The sequence below is a fragment of the Parasteatoda tepidariorum genome, chromosome 2 (assembly GCF_982258835.1).
Source record: "Parasteatoda tepidariorum strain Cologne lab strain chromosome 2, Ptep-v5.0, whole genome shotgun sequence".
Classification (NCBI taxonomy): Eukaryota; Metazoa; Arthropoda; class Arachnida; order Araneae; family Theridiidae; genus Parasteatoda; species Parasteatoda tepidariorum.
The window spans coordinates 30,416,580-30,440,141 of NC_141756.1; the positions used below are offsets into that span (position 1 = coordinate 30,416,580).

General features: G+C 28.3%; 1 protein-coding gene and 1 long non-coding RNA gene across 4 annotated transcripts in view; one reads left to right on the forward strand and one right to left on the reverse strand.

Moving 5' to 3' along the window:
- Nucleotides 1-23,562, forward strand: part of LOC107443771 (protein FAM107B) — a 196,674-nt gene that overhangs the window by 139,171 nt on the left and 33,941 nt on the right. For 2 of the 3 annotated variants that reach the window (XM_043045647.3, XM_043045645.3), the window contains one exon: nucleotides 7,049-7,115. In XM_043045647.3, coding sequence (XP_042901581.1) covers nucleotides 7,049-7,115 — 67 coding nt within the window. Of the gene's footprint in view, nucleotides 1-7,048; nucleotides 7,116-10,825; nucleotides 11,080-23,562 lie in introns of those variants that run through there. The other variant, XM_043045649.3, reaches the window with a different exon arrangement.
- On the reverse strand, nucleotides 11,844-16,800 carry LOC147814906 (uncharacterized). The gene is made up of 3 exons (XR_015431326.1): nucleotides 16,363-16,800; nucleotides 15,760-15,801; nucleotides 11,844-14,030 (listed from the first exon to the last, which is right to left on the reverse strand). It is a non-coding gene; the product is annotated as an uncharacterized LOC147814906 (long non-coding RNA).

Here is a 23,562-nt window from a genome sequence, read left to right on the forward strand (position 1 = left end):
ACGCAATAGACAAATTTATATTATGTAATTTAGTGAGTAGAAGACTCTTTTTGAAACTATCCTATTACTTTTTTAAAAAAAAATAGGATATTCTTGTTTATAATTTGATCTAAAGTTATACCGGAATATAATATTTTGCAAAATTAGTAGTCACTATACTTTTTAATAAAAAAGTACTTTTTCCGTCTTCATATTGTATTGCGTTTACACAACGTCAGCGGTGAATAGGTTAACTATATACGATCTGAAAAGAATTTTTCTTCAACTATTTTCTTTACACTTTATAATTACAATTTTTTTATGATTAAATTAGTAGCCACTACTTCTTTTAGCATTGGCACTTGATTCGACAAAGTATTGCTCTTACGCAACGTAATTATGTACGGTAAGGGCAACTATATATACGATCTGAAAAAGTTTTTCTTCGACTATTCTCTTGAATATTTTTTATAATTACAAAAGTTTTTATCATTAAATTAGTAGCCACTACTTTTTTATCATTACTTTATACGCCACGTTAACGTGTTACGCTTACACAACATCAGCGATGAATACGGTAACTATATACGATCTGAAAAAAGTTTTTCTTCTATTCCCTTGAATATTTTTTACAATTACAAAAGTTTTTATCATTAAATTAGTAGTCACTACTTTTTTATCATTACTTTATACGTCGCGTTAACGTGTTACGCTTACGCAACATCAGCGATGAATAGGGTAACTATATACGATCTGTAAAAAGTTTTTCTTCTACTATTCCCTTGAATATTTTTTATAATTGCAAAAGTTTTTATCATTAAATTGGTAGCCACTACTTTTTTATCATTACTTTATACGTCGCGTTAACGTGTTACGCTTACACAACATCAGCGATGTATAAAATAATTATATAGGATCTGAAAAAAAGTTTTTCTTTGACTATTCTCTTGATTTTTTTTTCTATAAATGCAAAAGTTTTTATCATTAAATTAGTAGCCACTACTTTTTTATCATTACTTTATACGTCACGTTAACGTGTTACTCTTACACAACATCAGCGATGTATAAAATAATTATATTGGATCTGAAAAAATGTTTTCTTTGACTATTCTCTTGATTTTTTTTTTATAAATGCAAATTATTTTTAAATTGGAAGGAACTACTTTTTATCATAAGTACTCTATGCGTCAGAACAAAATTGAGTTAGTTGAAATTGTTTCTTTAACTATTTTTTGATGTTTCAAAATAAAATTTATTGACGTGATAAAAATAGTTTAATTATTGATATGTTTCTGGGTTTTTGTAGGAGTTATAAAGATTTCTGAAAATGTATTTAAAAAAACCTATTAGAAAAAAATTGTGGTGAGCGATTTGTATAATAATAGGCTTTTAATTTTGAGGAATTACATTGACCAGAGTTACGTCATAATTTTTAAAACTTGTCAATTTGAAACCTCAGGAACTAATCATCGAATTTCCATGTTTTAAAACTATAGATAAAGAAAAAATTGGCATTTTTTTTAATTGTAATTTTCAAAATTTTCAATTTTCATTTTTTTTATATTCTCAGAAAGTCGCAAACATTCTATAGATTGTTAGAACAAAAAGAAAATTAATCACACCTTTTTTAGAAGCTCACAGCTTTTCAGCTCACAGAGTGGCTGGACAGCTTTTTAAAAAGTTCGCAGTTTTTTAAGAAGATTGTTAGAATAAAAATGAAAAAACGATATTTCGAAACAAATCGTACTGTTTTAAATAGAAGCTGTTTATATACATTAAAAAAATGTTCTTTGAGAAAATTGCGGAATTAAAAATTTGGATTTTCTTTCTGTTTTTCCAATTCAAAAAATTACGTGTTTTTTCCACCTAAAAAAATTCAGTATGAAAGAATGAATACAGAATTATGAAACACCCCTTGAAAATTCATACATTTTTACTGTTTTATTAGTAATATTGGAGTAAATGCAATGCTGCTATTCTTTACAGATAATGGATAAATGTGACAACTTAATCCCAAGTTTGTTTAGTTTACTAAGAAAGTATAAAAGGTTGAAGTTCGCAAACTCAACTGTATTCATATTTTTCTTTATTAACTTTTTAATTTTCATTTCTCCTCGCCAAAATAAACTCATCTTTATTAAAGTTTCATATGAATTCAAACCACAACTCCTTCTTTATCTTAGTTAATCCAATTAAATATAAGCAGTGCTCCCAGACAATACTTCGTAATATAACTGATTTTATGGAAGTGGAGTAATTAGGGCGTGTCTTAACATGAAACCCACCAACTGTTCTTTTTTTTTTTCCAATATACTATCGCCCTTTCTTCTCTGAAACCTCGTTTGAACAATGAACAATAAAATGTTATTATTCTTTTAATAGGGAATGATTTTTCTTGTTCATTGGAATATGAGAAAAAGGAATTATCAAAGGGGTGTAATTGAAAACTTTCCAATTTCAAAGTATCCCCCTCTCTCTCCATTTCTAATAATAACCTTTTATAAACTGCCACTCATTATTAAAATATATGCTTTTCTTTATTTGAAGTTATTTCTGTAATAGTTTTATTATTTTTTTTATCGTATCCTATTATTCGATATTTCAGTCACGTGTTAAGCGGAACTAAGTGGTTTCGTCAATTTATGTTTTTGTTAACGGCTCTGCTAACAATTTAAACTTTAGTGAATGAAACACGTCCGTTCACGGAACATTGAAATTGAAAATTTGCTTCTATTCCAAATGTAATGGTAAAGATTTTTTTTTTTTAAATATACTGTTTAAGAAAAAAGATATTTGTTTTTGGAACAGATTCAGGGTTGAGGTGTCTGGGTCCAAATTTGCTCAACTTCAGTTTGCTGAAGATCCTAAAGGCCACCGGTTCCTAAAAGATGTGCCGCGGAACCTTAGGGTTCCGTAGAATGGTCACAGGGAGTTCCAAGATTTAAGAATTTTTTGAACCTGTAATGATTTTTCAAACGTGAATTCCATTAATATCTAACCAATCATCCATAACTTGTTTAATATTTCTGCCATTTTATGAAATTAATTAAAATTCCAGCCACAAAAGAGATAGCAAAATTTTAAAAAAATCATTTATCTTTCCTTAAAAAACAATAAATTATTATAAGGAATTGCTTTTATTAAGAAATATGCATCTGTATTTCTTATCGAACTTTTGAATTCGAGATAAAGTAATCAAACTCAACAATTAAGATCTATTTTTTTTTAGATAACCATTATTAACGTCTTTAAAAGTTCTTTTTCGAAACCTATGATTCAGTGTACTTCATTCATTTTCTTGTTATGTATTCCCCCAAAACATACTATTTAGAACAGGAACTAGGTGCTGTTCTAGTCCTGTGAAGCAACTGTTTGACACGAAACTTAATTTTAAGAGTATTTGATAAAACCATTAATTATTTTCAAAATAATTAGTAGTATTTCTTTGATTTGCATACTCACAGTCGCTAAGGTACTTCATTCATGATGTCGGGGTTCCACCAAAAAATGCTCAATCGTTTAGGGTTCCATAGCCGAAAAATATTGGGAACCGCTTATATAAGCTAAAAGAAGCCTCTGAGCTAATAAAAACTATTCAGACAAATGTTTATAATTATTTGCCTGAAAATACTATTTCAAAGAATATTATGACTATTTTATAAATTATAACTTTTCACAAACCACGCAGGCAGAATGGGTAGGGCACTGAGCTCTCATTGTGTAAAACCGAGGTTCGATCTGAGTTGTGACTTGAAGCTCATTCAACTTTAGATCGATGGATATAAGCTTGTCTGAAAAGTAAAGGCGGTCGGTGCGTATTGCCGTCATGATGCTGCTGGGAACCAATTTGTGGAGCCCTAACTTTAATGAACACTTTGGCAATCAAGTGTTTAGTTTTCTAGCATGCTTGCTATTCATTTTATCGGCCTTCTAAAAGGATGAGTCAACCTTGCTCGGTTCGAGGATAGAACCTGGTCCACAGCACTCAGACATTGGGACTCCTGCTGCTATGCTTTTTATTTAAAATCATAAATCTATACCACGACTATTAACTTATCACAAAATTATTTTATTACATTTTTATGTCAAGTCAATATTTTTAAGTCAATCTATAGTTGAATTATTGATATTTTTAGATCCTAAAACCATTTCTGCAAAAAAAACATAAATAAGAGTTTAAAATAACAAACAGTAACCAGATTAACACACAGTTAGCCTTTCGAAGCGTAATTTTTATTAAACACATTTTCCAAGCCTTTTTCATTTTGTATTAATTTAGATCAAAACAAGTGAAAATATTACATTTTGCATTTTAATACTTTTTTGTTTTGAAATACAGCATGAAACACCGACATTTTTTTTTCTGCTTTCAAGGTAAAATATTCCAAACAAGACTCAATATTTTGTTTCTTCAAATTTACACTTATTTGCAGTTATTTCGATCTAAGAGAAACAGTTATTCAGCAGTGAAATTTCTTTAATTTACAAAATCAACATTTACAAATGAATATGAATGAAAAACATTTTCAAACTACCGTTTTTGAGTTTTATATTTTAGTAATTAAAAATAATTCCGATAATCTAATAGATTTTTAGTAACTATTATACTGTTTTTTATAATTAAAATAGTTTAAAATTTGTTTTTCCTAGTAATTAGAGCGTCAGGAAAGAAATATATATAAGGAACACCGGTGTCCAACCTGCGTCAAAGGGTGAAACACATTTTAGTTGCAAAACTGCCTGTTTTTAAAAAATGATATCCAGTTATTTATGCTCAATAAAATATTTATAACCATAAAAAAAATATTTGTACCTGTAAATTATATGGCATGGCGTTATTTATCTAATTTCCACCATCTAAATTATCGCAATCTGAATGATATGGATATTTTAAAACAGCCATTATGAAATAACCGTTATGAAGGAATGCATGCTCCTCTCTTCAAATATTGCCTAATTATTCAAGCGTCTATTTTACTAAGAAAATACATTTTGATTCATAAATTTCAAAACCAAATTTATATTAGCAAGTTGCAAAGTTGATTAAGAAGCTTATGCTAAAGAAATGTATCTATTCTTTGTTACAATTTGATATTCCATGAATCCCATGAATATTTCTTAAAAAATCATCTTGTAATAAAGATGATTTCGTACTGGTGTACTACTCACAAATTCAATAACTTTTGCACTAAATCTTTTATCTTTATTACGCTTTCATTATTTTATTATTTAAATATGTCTTAATGTATGAAATGTTATATCTGTTTTTGCAATACTTTTATTTTAAACATATATTTTTATGTAGTCAGCCATGTTGGATATTTTTTATGAATTATTATTATTTTCTTGACGTCAATAAAGGGGTACAAGTCTCTCTGGTCGATGTGTCTTGCTTCTAAAAGCTGACCAACCTCTAAGTCTATCTACTTTAATATATACAAGAAAAGAGAACTGGAAATTCCCTCTATTAGACAATGATTTTAATTTTAATTATAATAAATTTCATACTTAATGGTTATTGTGCTATATCTAAGTAAATATTTTTGTTTAATTTAAAAATGGCGTGTAAGTTTTAATTATTTGAATAAAAGATGCCATTAGGAAAAGAATAATGTGTTAAGTTTTGAATTACAATTTAATTCAGCTTTGTAAATATTATTTGCAATATTTTATTATTATTATTTAGACTAAATTTTAGGAAAAATTAATTTAATTTTCGGCTTAATTCATTTAATTTTAAAACAAACTTTTTTTATTATGCTTATGATATAAGTTTTTTTTTTAAAAAATATCTTACAGGTAAAAAAAATAGAGTAAATTTTTCTCTTAAATTTTAATATAATCTTTTATTAAATTTTAATATCTTTCATTTCCCTGAAATTTTTATTTGTTAAAGCAGTTTAACTTTAAATATATCAAACTCATGTGTTTCAAATGGAATTGTGCCAATTAAAATTTAAATAAATTCATTTTTCATACTGCTTTTAATTTAATGCCAAATAACATGTCAAATGCAATCGGATTCTTCAAATGTTAAAAAATTTTAATAATTTTAACAAAAAATTAATTTTAAATACATTTATGTCTAAAATGAATTTGTGATTATTGCAAACGTAGCAGCATGAATTTTAGTTACAAACAATCATTTTAATCACAAATAATAAATGCATTACAAATAATCATTTCAGTTTTAAAAAATATAGTCAGTTTTAAATGATAGTTTAATTATTCTTTTGTATCTGAATTCAATTTAATAGTTATATTCATAATTAATTAAATTTATTGCTTAAACGAAAATCATAATCGTTTAAAAAAGGAATTGACCATAAATTACAAAAATATCAAACGTAAAACAAGTTTACTCAGTTTAAATTATCAATTTTAACTGAATTGATTTCTTAAAAAACTGAAATAATTATTTTTAATTAAACTTATTATTTGAAATTGAAATGCTTAAAATTAAAATCATTATTTGTAACTGAATTAATTGATTTCACTAGAAATGATTTAAAATTAAGGTGATTATTTGTCTTTAAATTTATCGTTTTTAATTGAAATATTAAAATAAATTTAAATTATAATGAATTAATTAATATTAAGAAAGATAATAAGTATTTAAATATTAATAGTTAATTATTTAGCTATAAAATTAATTATAATAAATATTAAAATAACTAAAATTAATTATTAAAATTTAAATTCATAAATATTAAAAAATTATGATTAATTTATAATTTTAGAGATGATTATAATAAATTCATAAATGCAGAAAAAAATTAAGTAATAAATATAAAATAACTTATAATTCTTAAATTATATTTAAAACGATTTTTGGCTTTTCGACGTTCTCCTGTATCGAACTTTCTCTGCCAAGCAATTGATAAAAATGAAACATCTGTTTCATTATCATCATCCCCCTTCCCCCGGTCCTCTCCACCACCAGCTGGTCTTTTACTCAACCTTTACCCCCCTACTCCGGATAAAATGAAACCGTCCATCCAACATGGCTGACCCCAAGCGAATAGTAAAACGTGACATTTAGTTTCTGTTTTTTTTTCCTTCTCGGCAGACTAAGTGTGAACTCCTCACGCATGGTTCTCTTGATCAACAGAAAAAGAAAGGATCCAAAAAATCAGGTAAGTTCCCTTCATTATATAATATTCTCCTGTTTTTTTTGTTTTCTTTTGTTCGATTTGTTTCCCTTTCATTGCAGTGAATGCGACTTTAAAATAAAATTAAATTTTCCCACTAGGGATTTTGATGATAATTTTTTATTTTAAATATTAGCATTTTTTTAATTTTATTTTTCACAGTTTAAATGCAGTTATAAATAATTAATAATCATTTCTATCATAAACAAAAAAATATCCGTTATAAGTAATTATTTTAAATATCAACAAAAGATTCAATAACAAAAAAATCATTACAATTTTAAATAATCATTTCAATTTTAAATAATAAGCTCACCTATTGATAATAATTCAACTAATAATGTGAGTGTTATAATATGTTTGTTTGTTCATCATAGTGGAAAGTAAAAATAAATATTGTTAAACAAACTCTAAGCTAACAATGCATATTTGAATTTTTTTTTTTTTGCATAAATTTTGTGAGCCATTGCATTTTTTTTCTAAACCATAACAATATTTAGTGCTACCTTTATGGTAAAGATTACGTAAACAATTTCTCCAAAAGTTGTTTATTGTACGTTATTTCAGCAAATACTGCGTTTGAAATTCATGCAAAATATTTGTTAATTGTTTTTAACTAAATCATTTTAAAAAAAGCCATTATTAAATGAAGTTTCATTGTTAAATACTATATTATTTACTTTTTTCTGTTTATATTTCAATGAGAATAGTTTAAATTTATATTAATGCAAAATAATCCATTTTTATAAACGGAATAAATAATCAAAATTTATCCGTACTACTTATCGATCTGTTAACCTTTTTAAAATAAACATTATTATTTTTTTTATTATTTGACCATTAAATTATTATCCATCGGTGTCATTAAAAAAATTTAAAAAAAATAACTACTTCGTTAGCATTGTTTTCTCAATATTGATCGAAATACTTCAGAAGGAAATATTTTTAATATTTATAAATTTTAATAATTGTTTTCCAAATAAAAAAAAATGTTTTTTTTTTAATTAGTTCAGGTTTTCTTTTATTAAATAATATAACTACAACTATGAATTTCATTTAGCTTTTGATTATAAAAAATAAATAAGAAAATATTTTTAATAATTAATATTGAGTTATAAATTATAGTAATATCTCTTCGTCTAACATGACAATGTAAACAAATAATTAAGTGTCGCATTGCGCTTTTGCAAGACGCTTTTTTTTTAATTAAAAAGTTTCTTCGTCATGACCCCTAGAGTTGTCAGCTTACTGAATGTCAACATAAATTTAATTACATGTTATGTAAACCTAATATAACTTTAAAAAAATCAATTCATTTCTTTGTATATAACTTAATAAAAATAAACAATCGTTTTTACGAAACATTTATTTTAATAAATAAACATATCGGTTCATTGCGCTATTTAGAAAACAAAAAGTGTAAAAAAATTAGTTTTATGAAAAAAAGTAATTTGCCCTTGATATTCGCATTTATTTTTTTAGTTTAATATAACTCTGTAAAATAAATGTAATTTTAATTAAATTATAAAATTTAAAAAACTGATTTTTATTAATTAGCTAAAAAATATATTCTTCTAGTTATGATATCACAATCGTAAAAAAAGAATATAGTTCATTTTAATAGTTTTTTTGTTTTATTCCTGATAAATCACATTACAGTTTATATCTATTAAAGAAAGTTCAAAAACATCTTCGAATGTTTTTATAAAATAATGATAACAGATTGAAAGATTAAACGTAGGAGTCTATTATTTTATTCTGTACCCAACTGTAAGAACATATTTTTTACAGTTTTCTTACAGAACTGGAGCTAACGACAACCATTTATGCGTCATTCACTTTATGTATCACATATATAAATGAATCTATTGCCGTTATTGATTTTGATGACTCGAATCAACGATCTAGAATTTTTCGTTTTATTTTTCAATTCTTTTCGTAAATATTGTGGTGGTCACATATTTTAGAAGATGACCCTATGTTTTGAGAGTAATAATGATAACATACAAAAATTTTGTTTTATTATTTCTTTTCATATATTTATCATTAATTTATTATCATTATCATTAATTTATTATTATAAATTAATGATAATTGATTATTATTATTAATTTATTTTGTTGCAAAAAAAGATGTATGTTTAAAAAAATTTTTAAAAGCAAAAAAATTATTCTTTTATTAAATACTGAAGCAGAAAAAAGTCACATCAGAACTTTTTTAAACAATATGTAAAGCGATTAAATGATAAAATCATAATGCACATTTTTTTTTCAAATTAAAAATTTTTGAACATACTTTGTACGTATGGCTTTTTTTTCTCGTTTATAAAACAAGCTGTTAGCATAGAGCTTGAATTTAATTTTTTTCACAAAAATAATTCTCGAGAAATATTAATCACAATTGGCTGTTCTTAAATATTGATTATCACTTCTCAGTAGTAAACTTACATATGTTAGAGATACTCCCTCTGTAAAAAAAGGTAGCAAAACATTAAAGAAACTGTTAAAAATTTACCAATAACACATTTTGCACTTAATTAAAGGGTGTAACTAGTGTTGGAATTACAATAAGCGTGCCGAAAAACATTTTATTTCGAAAACTGAAATTTAAATATTTAATTAAAATTAAATGATATTGAAAATGTGATTATTTTGGCACATTTGACATTAAAAACAAAATTTAAAGTTTAAATAATATAAATATATCTATTCTAGGAATTAAACGTCACTTGTTCATTGAAGGCAAAACGTTTTTTTTTTTTTTTTTTTTTTTTATTTATTAGAATCTTTGAACTTTTTTAACAAACAAATTACTAAATAGTACTAATTACTAAATTATTACAAAGCAAATTACTAAATTATTATTGACAATTTCTGTTGTAAAATTTTTTTTCAGATATACGGAAAAATATCTTCGTTTATAGACGATTTAAACTACTTTAATGTGTAATTTTTTAGGTTGCACACCATTGAAGAGCATTTTGCTTATGCCCTTGAACTTGAATTAATTTTTTTTTCCTTTTTACGTACGTGTTTTTTAGCTGCAAACATTTCCAGTTTTTCTGGAATATTTTATTTTTAAATCTAAGTCGGTAGCATAACTTATGCATTGTTACTTCGTTCGTAATTTAGTAAATTTAGTTTCAAATGATTTTGGCCACCATAATATACAAATAGTTTCAATTTACGTATGTAAGATCTGATCGTTATTTGATTAGAATTTTAGGATTGACGAAAATTTTTCAAAAACTTTTTGTTTATAATTTTTAATATCATTGTTATTTTGCTAACACTTAGAAGAGTAACTCTAAAAAAATGTCGCTTGGAAACAGCGCAAGTTTAGATGATTTAACTGAAAATAAAAAGAAAGGCTTAAATTTACTTATTGGAATAGATAGGCTATAAATCGAATCGCATTGCAATAGTGGTTGTAATTTTGAAGTGGCCTTTTATTTACTGTAACTGAGAATTCTAGTTAAATCAGCACTTGAAACAGTTGAGTGCTTTGCGTGTATCAGTCAAAGCATCTAATATTTATAAACAAAGTTTGTTCAGTCTTCACTGATTTATAAATTTTAAACGTCCTTTTTTTCTGTATATCTTATCGATTATTTTGTAATGTAATTGTTTCTGCCACGTGTTGAGAATCTTTTTTATTATCTGGTCCCCTTCATCTCGAGCTTCCTGAGCTATCTCGTGGAATGCTGCCGCACTTGAAGACAGCAAACCTATTATATTAAGTGAAGTGGGTGGGTTCGCTTTTAACTCACTTTTCCCTCTATCAATTCAGAGGCCTTAAATATCCCAAATGAAGTGGCTGTAGACGAGTTTTATTTTGGTTGGTATTGGTGTGTGTGTATGTTCCTTGCCAGATGGCTCTTCTATGTAGAAAATGCTTTCAAGAGTTTCTGTGAAGCTTTCATTGTTTTTGTCTGCACCGCCTTTGTTCAGTAAGCTAATTTTTTTTTCTGAGCACTGCTCTAAATGTTTTGTCTCACTAAAGGTCCTTATTAAGAATCCAAATCCGTAGGATTTTTTTAAACGGAGCTTTTGGGGGAATATATGGGTGTTGGTGATTTTGAAATCCCTCTTTGACTTATTTCACCAAATTGATGGCATGGATTATGAGGGAACTTAAAACAGAAAATTCACTGTTTTTTTCCCCTGAAATTTTGTAATGTAGTAAGTTAGTTCTTTACAGATAGCTAGACAATTGCAAACATTTTCAAAACTGTTTACTATAAATTAAACAACCGCTATCACACTTTGAAACTAAAAATAAACTAAGCCTTCTTTTAAAGAAGTTCTTCGATAAGCCAAGAGCTCCCTATTGGAAAAAATTCCCAGTATAAAAATTTTTATACCGGCTTATGAAACACCGGTTCCGGTATGATACTGGATCCAGTATTATACCGGACCCAGTATCATACCGGAACCGGTGTTTCATAAGCCGGTATCAAATTGATCCCAGTATGATACCGGAACCAGTATCATACCGGAATGGGTGTTTCATAAACCGGTATCAAATTGATTCCAGTTTGATACTGGAACCAGTATCATACCGGAACCGGTGTTTCATAAGCCGGTATCAAACTGATCCCAGTATGATACCGGAACCAGTATCATACCGGAACCGGTGTTTCATGAGCTGGTATAAAATTTATTCCAGTATGATATCGAACCCAGTATCACTAGTGTACTACATCCAGTAAACTGTGATGGTGTAACAATTTATTTTTAACACAAGTATAGTGAGGTACTACAGTTTAATACAGGAAGGTTAGTGAACTGCTCTGAATGGGAAAATAAAACATTGATACGAGTAAATAAATAAAGTCACCTGGTTTATACAGGGAACTAAAACACTTTGTCAAAAGCTATAGTTTGCATTATGTTTATAAAAATCAAATAAACTGTTTTTTTTAAACTTCTTCACAGTTAATGTAATTTTTTTAATAATTAATATATCAGAAATAATTGTCAATAATATTTGAATCTAAAATACTACACAAAAAATGTTTTGCAGCAACATAAGAAAAGAGTAAATGTATTCTTCAGATTTTATGAAAATTGATTGGGGATTAGAAATATTATGTAATGAATAGTCAAAAACTGACTAAAGTCAAAATCTTAATTTTTATATCCTTTGTAATTACAAATTTGAAGCCTCGGAAATATTTGACAAATGCAAATTCATATGCACAATAAGGAGACCGTGTGAAGTGTATATATCTATAAATATAAATTTAAACAATCTAATTATAAAATTATGATTTCATATAAATCAATTATCTTTGGTTTATATTTGTAATTGATAAATAAAATTGAATGCAAATAACACATATTTAATGTTCGAAATGCCGCAAAAAATATTTGAAATGAATCTAATTTGACACTGTTCATTTACTTTGAAATCAGGCATTGTAAAATATAATTATATAGTTATGTTACATTTTGATCAATGTACTTGCTTGCTACTATAGATTTAAATACAAACCATTTTAATTTTAGATATATTTGATATTTAAATTATAGTCAACTTTAATCATTCAACCATAATAGTGGTTAGAGTAGTAATTATAGCTACAAATAAAATCTTAAATGACACAAGTTATTAACTAATATAAATAAAAATTTTGAATTCTTTTACTCTGTCATTCTATTGACATTTCTCTTAAGATCCCTTGACTTAAAGCACAATTTGATATAGTCATTTTCTATTTGAAGTATTTAATTTTTATAATTTACTTATCACATAATATCTGAAAATTAAATTAGGAAAGAAAGTTATCGCCTACAAAAGTTAAATCTCAAGAGCGAATTATTTATGTAACGACACATGTTCATAAATAATAAAATAAGCCTAAATTTTAGAAGGATTTTCTTATCTCACAATTGTTTTGAACTCAACAAGATATAATTAATATAATAACTAATATACATACTGAATAAAAACACACGACACAAAATTAAAACTTTTAAACATTGAATATGACATAATTAAACTCTGCCTTCAATAAGATATAAGAATTACACAATTACTAAATGATATAAACATTACCATAACAGCCTAAAAAATATTTTTATAATCAAACGAAATCAGTATAGTCATATTTTAGTAGCGAAATAAAAAATATAGCATTCAAATAGTTGATTGATTCGCATAGTTAAAATATTATATCTTCCTTGTTGTGGTTCAGTTTTACTTTTTACAAATGCAACCGTCGTTTGCAGGCCTTATCTGCGTCAACCATGTATGATTGAGCGCACGCGAGCATGAAATGGACGGACTTGTGAAGGTCTAGCGTCATGCAATCGTTCCAAGCTTAATGGAAAGACATCTTGCTTTAGAGGATGAGATTTATAGGACTTCACACCATTCCACAATTTTATTCACAGTCAACTGCAGTTGACGTTCAATGACACGCACGTTAAATCCTGTACATGACACGTTCGGATCGTCAACATATCGTGAAACAAATACGGAAGGTGGCAGCACGTTCAAGATTTGTGATACATGAATAATGAAGAGTATGACACTTAAAACACTGCCTTGAGGGACGCCTTCAGCCTGACTGAAGACATCAGAAAATGTAGTTCCCAACTTTACTCGAAAATACCGCTTCGACAGAAAGTTTTTGAGAAAGATGGGTGGATTTCCACAGTCCCATGTCGTAGAGTGTCTTCAAAATTCCATACCGCCATGTCCAATCGTAAGCCTTCTCAATATCAAAGAAGATAGAGACGAAAATGCACTTTCCAACAGTCACTTTTCCAGTCTAGTTGGAGGTTGTCTGGTTGTGCAGGATCCCTCACTTTTCTTTAATGTCGACCTCTTAGTAGAATTATCTATCTCACTTCACCAAAAAAGAGCCAGCAACAATATCTCCATTTAGAGCTCCTAATATAAACAAAATTTCAATTAACATTAATTGTAAACTAAACAATTTCAAAAAATCTCATTTTTGACATTGCATGCCTTATCTTTTAATATTATGCTTTATCTGTTTATGCTACATTTTAGATTACAATGCTGATTAAGTTAATATTTCAGATTGTAGTGCTAATTCCATTAGACATTTTTAACATTAAGTAATATTGAAATACACAGACTGCAAATAAATAAAAGATTAAAATAAAATTTATACATTTAGGGATACATTAGGGTTTAACTAATTTTAATTTATACAGTAAAAAAATTTTTTCAGAATAACTATTAAGTATGAAATTTTTTTTTTTTTCAAATGGTAGGCACTGAACATTATTCTTCGCCTTATTTTGCCAGAATTGTTGCTCATTTCGCATTACCCAGTGGGCACCTGTGAACCAAAGTCACGGAGGCGAGCAACATTGCCCACGCCACACTGCCACAAACCCGTTTATAGGGTGGGCCACATTCACACAATAGAGGACAGCACAAAGAGAAAGAGAGAAACATCCATGCCCAGAGCGGGATTCGAACCCGCAGCCTATGGCTTCGCAGTCAGGCACGCTAACGGCTCGGCCACCTGGCCGGCAAGTATGAAAAATACAATTGCAAATACTACATATTTTTCAACTACTATACCAATAAATTATAAATATACTCAATATTTCAACTGGCTAATTGAAACTTAGATCAGCGCGACAATAGTAAGAAAAAATAATGGTCCACCAAAATTTAATTATTTTTGTAATTTGAAAGAGATTTCTAATAAAGGGAAGTTAATGTCTAACATAGGTATCTCTCATACTACCCACTTCTAGTTGACAACACAAAAGAATTCACAAACGCCCACATCATGAAAGCACATTACCAACCTACTTTTAGAGCGACTCCATGCAAAAATTTAAGTATGAATGATCTGAAGTAACTTTTGACCATTTTAGTTTCAGTACAATAGTTTTTAAACAGTTCAGCTCATAACTTTGTCAAAAGGTTAACATTTAAATACATTATCATGGCAAAGCATATTAAAGGTTTTAAACATAAAATTAAAATTTGAACTTTTCAGAGGCAGAACTTAGAAGTAAAAATATTGAAACATTTAAATCTGCATATACTTTTTACATTCATTAAAATCAATGAAGCATTCAATTCCATTTTATAATTAATTTGTAACTATAATATGAAAACTTGCAAAAAGGCTTCACTAATTCAATTTATCAACAAACTGAATATCTTTATGTACACTGTATCACTTTTATGTACAAAGAAATATAATGAATTCAGGACTGCCAACTGCTATGTTTTTAGCAAAATGTGTTATTGATATTGTTAACTAAAACTTTTAGAATTCTGGGAATTTTGCAAACATCTTAAAAGCATCAATAAGGAGAAATTAAAACAAGAAAAAAAAAACCTCCAGGCGAAATTAAAACAAAAACATTAAAGAACAGGTCCAATTTAAAGAGTATAACTCGCAGCCATCCCAGCCAAATCTCTACTAGTCTTTCTTTTTTAAATAATAAATAAAATTTGTAAGCTTAAAATCTTTTAGGCATCTTGACAGTTGTAGCTGGTGTAATGGATCTTTACTCTGAAACGTCCCTAAATGTAGATTTATAAAGGATAAAATAACTATCGAATTTTTAAAAAAAATTCTATAATAGTTTGCGTGTTGAATATGTCAAGAACAAGAAAAACATACCTCTATTGAAATAAAAATAATAGGCTGTTTTCCAAATCATTTCTGAAAAAAAAAATTGATTTAGAAATTATACAATTACAAAATATATGTACACTATTAACTAGGCAGTAATATCAAACTTTTAAGTATCAACTACTTTGTTTTTAAAATGTTATTTTAGTTTAACTGAAACTTCATGGTACCAACAGTTAATAAAATATAATTATAATTAAATGCTTTAAAATAAAATTAAACATTAAAAATAACAAAAGAATTTGAGATTAACACTTAATTATATAACGCGAAGTTTCCAAATATTATATAAAACTAAACAAATAATTAATTTGTCAATAACGGTGATATTAATGAGAATTTATGTAAAAAGAGAATTATTTCAATTAAAGTTTCATTAAGAAACCCAGGAAAAAACATTAAAAATACTTTCTTCTCATGCAATGGAGTCTCAATGCAATGAACCCCATATCAAATGCACATGCAGTAATAATTCAAGAATAATATATATGTCTTGATTACTTTAAATATTACTGAAGCATACGTTTTAACATTATTGTAACTAACAAAGATGCAAATAAAAGCAAGAAATAAAGATAAAAATACACTTACTAAAATATAACGCCATTTTTCCCACGATGCTTCCATGATGTAAACAAGATTAGTTGGCTGTGAAGTTCAGACAGAGCAACGGAAAGAACTAGAAAAACTGAGCTGTATAGATCAGCTAGCGTGATATAGATTTAACGAACGAATTCATCGCTTCACGCTAGCTCGATGGATTTAACGAACGACTAAAAGTCGATTCTCGTCTTTTCGTGATTATTCGTTTCTGAATTAATCGCTCTTTTTCTCTTTTATAGATTCAATTGAATTAACTATATAGTAACAAAACAAATTTATTTATTTCATTCGAAAAAAAAGTTTAGTTTGTTTTATGATTTAAATTTATTAATCACAAATTTCAAAAACGGACTGAAATTTATAAATTAATGAAGGAGAGTTTTATGTTTGAAAATAAAAAGTTGAGATTTTATATCAATTTTCAATTTATGTAAACATATTTCCTTTGCTACGAAGTTGTTTTTGTTTGAAACCTGAACTAATTAATTTATTTCTCGAATTGATAAATTAGTTTCGGTTGGGAATAACATTGTTCTAGAATAAATTCAAATATAATAAATAAATAAATAAAAACATTTTATAATAAAATTTAACAATTAATAATATTCTTTTATCATCATGACTTGGATTAAAATAAATTTTGTAAATCAAAAAAAAAAAAAAATGAGTAAATAAATAATAAACGAATAAAAACACAATCTATTATTAAATTACTTTTCTTGGAAAATTACTAACATTTAAATGACTTTAAGCAGAGATTTTAAAGTAATTAAAATGTGTAAAAATCTTACTCAAAAACTTCCTTTTTCTTCAAAATTATAAAATGATTTTAGTATTTTTAAATATGTATTTTTTTCAATTAATGTATATAGAAAATATATGCTTTCACCTCCCTTTATATCGTATACGTAAAGAATTCTAATAAAAATCTAAGAAATTAAGTATTTGAAATAAGTATATAATAATAAAAAAAAAAAATAAACGAAGTTTGATAATGTCAAAACTGTTAGATTTCCAGAAAAATATGTACTTACTAAGAATGAAGCTATATTTTAAAACTACTTTAAAACTCTTAGTATGCTTGAAAACTGGTATAAAAATTTCCAGTACGATTTTATATCTCGTGTCGAAATTTCCAGTATGATCCATACAGGTTTTAAATTTCTGATATAGTGCCATACTGGTTTTACACTTTCCAGTATGGAACTATATTGGTTTTAAAATTTCCCGTATGGTGTTATACTGGTTTTAAAATTTCCCGTATGGTGTTATACTGGTTTTAAAATTTCCCGTATGGTGTTATACTGGTTTTAAAATTTCCAGTATGGTGCTATACTGGTTTTAAAATTTCCAGTATGGTGCCATACTGGTTTCAAAATTTCCAGTATGGTTATACTGGTTCTGGTATCATTTTTACTGGTTTTTGATACTGGTTTTAAGATTTTTTTCCAATAGGGCTTATTTGCCAATCTGCTATAAAGACTGTTTATATCAAGTGGCACAAGCTGTTACACTACAAAAGGACCGCAAAGGACAATAATCAAAATGGCCACAAAATATACTTGTTTTTGTAGGAGGATCCTGGAAAGCTTAAGTATTCTACTTTTTAAATTTCTTCATACGATTATGCGTTTAAATTTATATTAAAATGTGGTTTTCAACCCTTTAATTATTCAAACATTATAGGGACGGGGGGACTTCTTCATCTCTTTTGCGGGATATTAACAGACTTGCAGGCTCTCTGATCTGTTAGGTTTTTGGAGCATCTTATATTGGCCTGAGTAGAAGAATAAAATTTTGTAACGGCGATCAGTTTCGGAGCTCTTCGGAAGTTAAACATCCTGCTTATAGCTTAGATGTCAAGATGTGAAAAGTATGAAGGAAAATTGTTTTGGCTCTGCTCATAAGGTTGCACTAAAGCTGCATAATGAAACAAAATAAATAATTGTTTGCAGATGAAGAATGCGAGAGGATGAGCAGTGACTTTCTCTGCCGGTGCACTTGTATTGCTAGGTAGACGCATTTACAGGAATCAAATATAATTGGTGTCTGAAACGTAAGGCAGTGTCCATAAACATTGACAGTAAATTATTATCATCTATATAAAGAATGGGGAGTCAAAATATAGGATGTTAGAATTGATAATATATAATATTGAATTTAACAATGCTGGAATGGGGAGACAAAATATATGATGTTGAATTTAACAATGCTGGAATGGGGAGATGAAATATATGATGTTAGAATGGATAATATATGATGTTGAATTTAACAATGCTGGAATTGGGAGTCAAAATATATGATGTTAGAATAGGTAATATATGATGTTAGATTTTATAATTTTAAAATATATGACGTTGGAATAGATGATATATTTTGAAATATGTAATATTTTGAAATAGATAATGTATTGAATTTCACTGTGTTAAAATGGATAAGTCAAAGTATATGATGTTGGATTAGATAATGTATTGTGTTGAATTCAACAATTTTGAAATGTATAAGTCAAAATATATGGTGCTAGAATGGGTAATATATGATTAAATGTTTAGTTATTTTTTTAACATTTTGACAACATTTGAAAAAAAAATTAATTTGTAATAATTAAGATTCTAATTGTTTATGCTATATTGCAATATTTATAAATTAAAGTACGGTCGATATCATTTTCCACTCTCAAATTATAATCCAACTTTCGTTCGATGTCGTCGAATCTGTCACCAGTCATTATAAATTCCAGAACACGTTTCGTACTACCCGCCTATGCATACAATGCGGCATTAACGATACCGTTCCGTTATTACTATGCAAAAACCACCCCATCCAAGTCCATAAGCTCGCGAGATTTTCAAAATGCTCGAACGAGCGAACAACGAACGATAAAGAAGAAAAAAAATCGAATTTATCTCCCGGATATAATATTAATAAGTGCCAACAGACGGGGAAAGGATGCCAGATATCCAGGCGTCTGTAAGTCCGGATTAATAAAAACTTCCCAAAGCCCAGAACACAAATGAAGGGAAAGACTCTCGGGCGGCAGACTGCTGCCACCGTTGCTATTGTAATTATGTATTTTTTTTTCTTTTTCTAAACGCAATCATCACAACAATCACGCGCGTTCTGGAGATTCTATTCTTGTTGACTCATGAATGGTTTTTCTCCTCCCCCCCCCCTCTTGTCACGTGATGGTTGGTTCAATCGAGTAAGGTAACACTAATGGGTTAATTCTGCAAAAGGAGTTCAAATTAATGAATGAACAATAATAGAAATGTGTTCATTGATTAAGCTGTATTAAATATCGCTGTTTCATTGTAATTGAACTATAGTCTAGAATTTTTCTCCATTATTGTCGCACCTGTTTCTTTCGAAACCCCCCTCCCCAAATGCTGGAATGTTTTTTAAATAAATTTTCCTGCTTTTTTGCTCATAAAGTTACTTAAAAAGCTATGAATGCTTTATTTACTGTGACTAAGCATAGCATTGCATTGCATAAGATATGCAGGGAAAAAGCTATTTACTATAGACTGCAGGAATTACTGTCAAGTATACTAACCATTTAAACGTTAGCTGATTGAACACTTGATAATTGAATTTGTTTTATAATTTTTAAAAAAGCTCATAAATTTCAAAATGAAGGAAAAATCATGTTTAGAACTTTGTGATAATGAAATTGCAAAAAATTGTAAATATATTAGTATAAAATACATTTTAAATTTAAATGTGCTGATTCAAAATATGCAAACCATTTGTCTCTATCACCTACCTTTTTTTAGATATACATCCTCACCCATGTATATTACATTAGAGCCATTTACTGTTACATTGAGTACTTATAAACATGGCATTTGAAAAGAAAACAGTCAGATTGAGTCACTTCACATTTATATAGTGACAATATTCAGCACGCATATATGATGTACAGTCAGTATGATGTACATAATACAGTCAAATTGAATCATTTCACATTGCACTAGTACAATATACAGCACGCATGAAATCCATACACACTGAAAATACATTTTTTATGTAAATTACTCTTCTGGATACATCCATATCCATCTTTAAACCCTCCAGTACATCCAGAATCTGAAGTACTCTCATTACTTCAGTGTTGTACACATCTTGAACATCCACACAGCAACAAATGGTAAGCGGAAAAAACATCGAAAAGAACCCGAAAAAAAAGTTTTGAGAGTTTTGGACAGTTTAAGTGAGTAGTATTCTAGACAAAGGGGTTTGCACACTTTTAACAGGGTATCATGGTTTTTACTATTGAGTCCAAAATATTGTCATAACGGTCATAAATTTTTAAAACTTTTTTAATAAATGTTATTATTTACTAAGATAACGAAAACATTTCCGTAAAGTGTTTTAAAACAATTTTGCTTGAAAAATGTTTCTTCCATATTAAAATTTTCAAAGAAATACTCTATACGATAAACGCTCGCAATTTTAATCTCATTTAGCAAAGCCGGTATGACACATTCTATTGCCATCTCAATTCCGTGACATCAAACGCTTAAATGTCTTAAAAGAGAAACTTACGAGATAATTATTTATTTAATTCATGATTGGTAAGGGGGTGTGCAGTACAAAGACAAAAATTAAAACCACAATTTTTCTCTCTCAAATTCGCATTAGTCGCTCCTTAAAAGGGACACAAAAAGAGAATTTCTTTCTGACGATTAATAATAATTGCCGGCGTCCGGCCATCTTTACAGCCATTAAAGGAGATCCTAGATCTTTTATGGATCTTTTTAGATCCCATTTAGGGAGATTCTTTTTTTCATGTAACAGTTGATGAGAGTGACTCAACTTCCCTTTGTTAAGGCTTTTAATAATTGTACTCACTTTTAATCAACTCTTGGAATTTAATGAGCTTTTCAGTAGATATTTATTTCAGTATTGGTTTTATTATTACTCTAAATAATGAAACAAAATAAAGACTGGAAAGTAGAAAATAATTTTAGTTTCATCAAACCAAACCTTAAAATGAGAAACGTACTGCCCATCCTTTTCGAAAGTTGTTGGAAAAATGTACGGGGATGTTAAAACCTAATTTACGAAAGTGATGTATTTCGGTTTTTAGTATGACAAAAATATAGATGTTTTCTCCTTTTTAGTCAACTTGAGAAATGACTATAATTTAAATAGTTGCATTTTTAAACGATAATAAGCATCCATGCTAAGTGATAAGCAACTAAATTTTAGCGGACAAGAAATAAGAAAAGTTATAAGAAACTAATTTGAAGTAGAGAAAAAGTGGGTTCAGTTAAACCTAGAAAAGGCGTAAAGTTTCAAATGCAGAAAAAAAGGCTTTCAAATTATCAAAATGCTAATAAGTTACAACAGGACTTGACCAAAGACAACAGGACTTGGCATTGTTCGCCAAGCAACAGGATAACGCGGTGAAGAAGTTATCCTGCAGTAATTTGTTTGCATTTTGATTATTTTTAAACCTTTTTTTCTGCATTTGAAACTTTGTGGCTTACTCTAGGTTCGTCTGAACTCACTTTTCCTACAGGTTATTTTACCAATGAACAAACACACCAGAATTTGCCATTGGTGAAACAAAATTTGCCGTGAAAAGTTTCCCCAGCCTTATAGCGTCCTCTTAACGATAGCTTCTAATGTGGATGATAATTTCTCTCTCTTTATATTTTTGCGTACATTATTGATGCTTTTTTTATGTATATTATTACTAATGTCATCGCTTATTAATTTTATTTTATAAACGGCATCAGTTAACCCATTTCTTAGCTTACAACTATCAATGTTCAACTCCGTTACCTTGTAGTTTTGAACTCAACCCAGAATACAACGTAAATCCTGGATCAAGCATTGAGACAAACTAGCCCTCGTGGAGGACTTTTTTTTTTTGATGGAACTAACCCGCATTTGCGTTACACCGAGAGGCAAATAATGAAAACCTCTTACGGTAAGCCCAACAACAAAACGATTTTTAACTCATGATCCGCTAAAGATATTTTAGGTCAGCACAGTGGTCGGTGCAAACTGGATGTTCAATTGATACCGACCTGTCATCGCTGGGATTCCAATCTAGATCACCTCATTGGGAGGCGAGCGCTTTATTCTCCACGACTATCTCTTATTAATTACAATTAAAATATTTGAAGTCATTTTAAGTATGATTTGTATTAACTAAGTTTATATCCACACCACTGCGGTTTCACGCCAATGAAATGTACATTTTGAATTCATAAGAAATATACTGCAGACAAATATCGCGTGACTAAGATGCCGTAAGACATTTAAAATCTCGTTTAGTTGCCGCATCTAGGAAAAGTTTGGGAAAATTTGTTCTTTAGGTTTCAATGAATTATTTTCTTGTGGCGTAACTACCACTACAAATATTAAATACCAAATCACTAGTATATAAGACATGTTAACTCGATTCTATCTTGCGATACCTTTTGATAGATGAAGGTTGACATAGTCTAAGATTAAATCCCCACAATCTTATGGGGAAAAAAACCCGAAATGAGAATTTATTACGTTTTTAAGGGTTATTTTGAATTTTCAGCCAAATTGAAAGGAAGACTAAAATAAATCGGTTCTTTTTTTTTTTATCTGAGTTCGGAAGTTAGTCGTTTCCGAAAAAATTTCGTTTCTATTCCTAGGAAAGAATGAGATTTAGATATTATTATCCTTACATTTGTTTTCATTCGTTAATTTATGATGCATATGGTAAACTTTAAATTGTAAACTTATGATGCATATAACTTAACTAAAATTTTAATTTTACACTTAATACAAGCTTAAATGGAAATAATTAGATTAATAAAAATCGTACTTAAATTGATCTCAAATATTTTAATTGTAATTAATAAGAGATAGTAGTGGAGTGGAGGCTCAGAAAATAGAACGCTCGCCTCCCTATGAGGTAATCCAGGTTTGAATCCCAGCGATGACAGGTCGGTATCAATTATGCACACAGTTTGCACCGACCACAGTACTGACGTAAAATAATATTTCCAGTGGTAGACGGATCATGGGTTAAAAATCCTTTTGTTGTTGTGTTTTCCTCTCTGTTTAACGCAAATGCTTGTTAGTTCCATCAATAAAAGTCCCCCACGAAGGGTAATTTGTCTCAATGCTTGATCCAAAAGTTCCGTTGTATTCTGGGTTGAGTTCAAAATTACAAGTCTACGGAGTCAAACATTGATT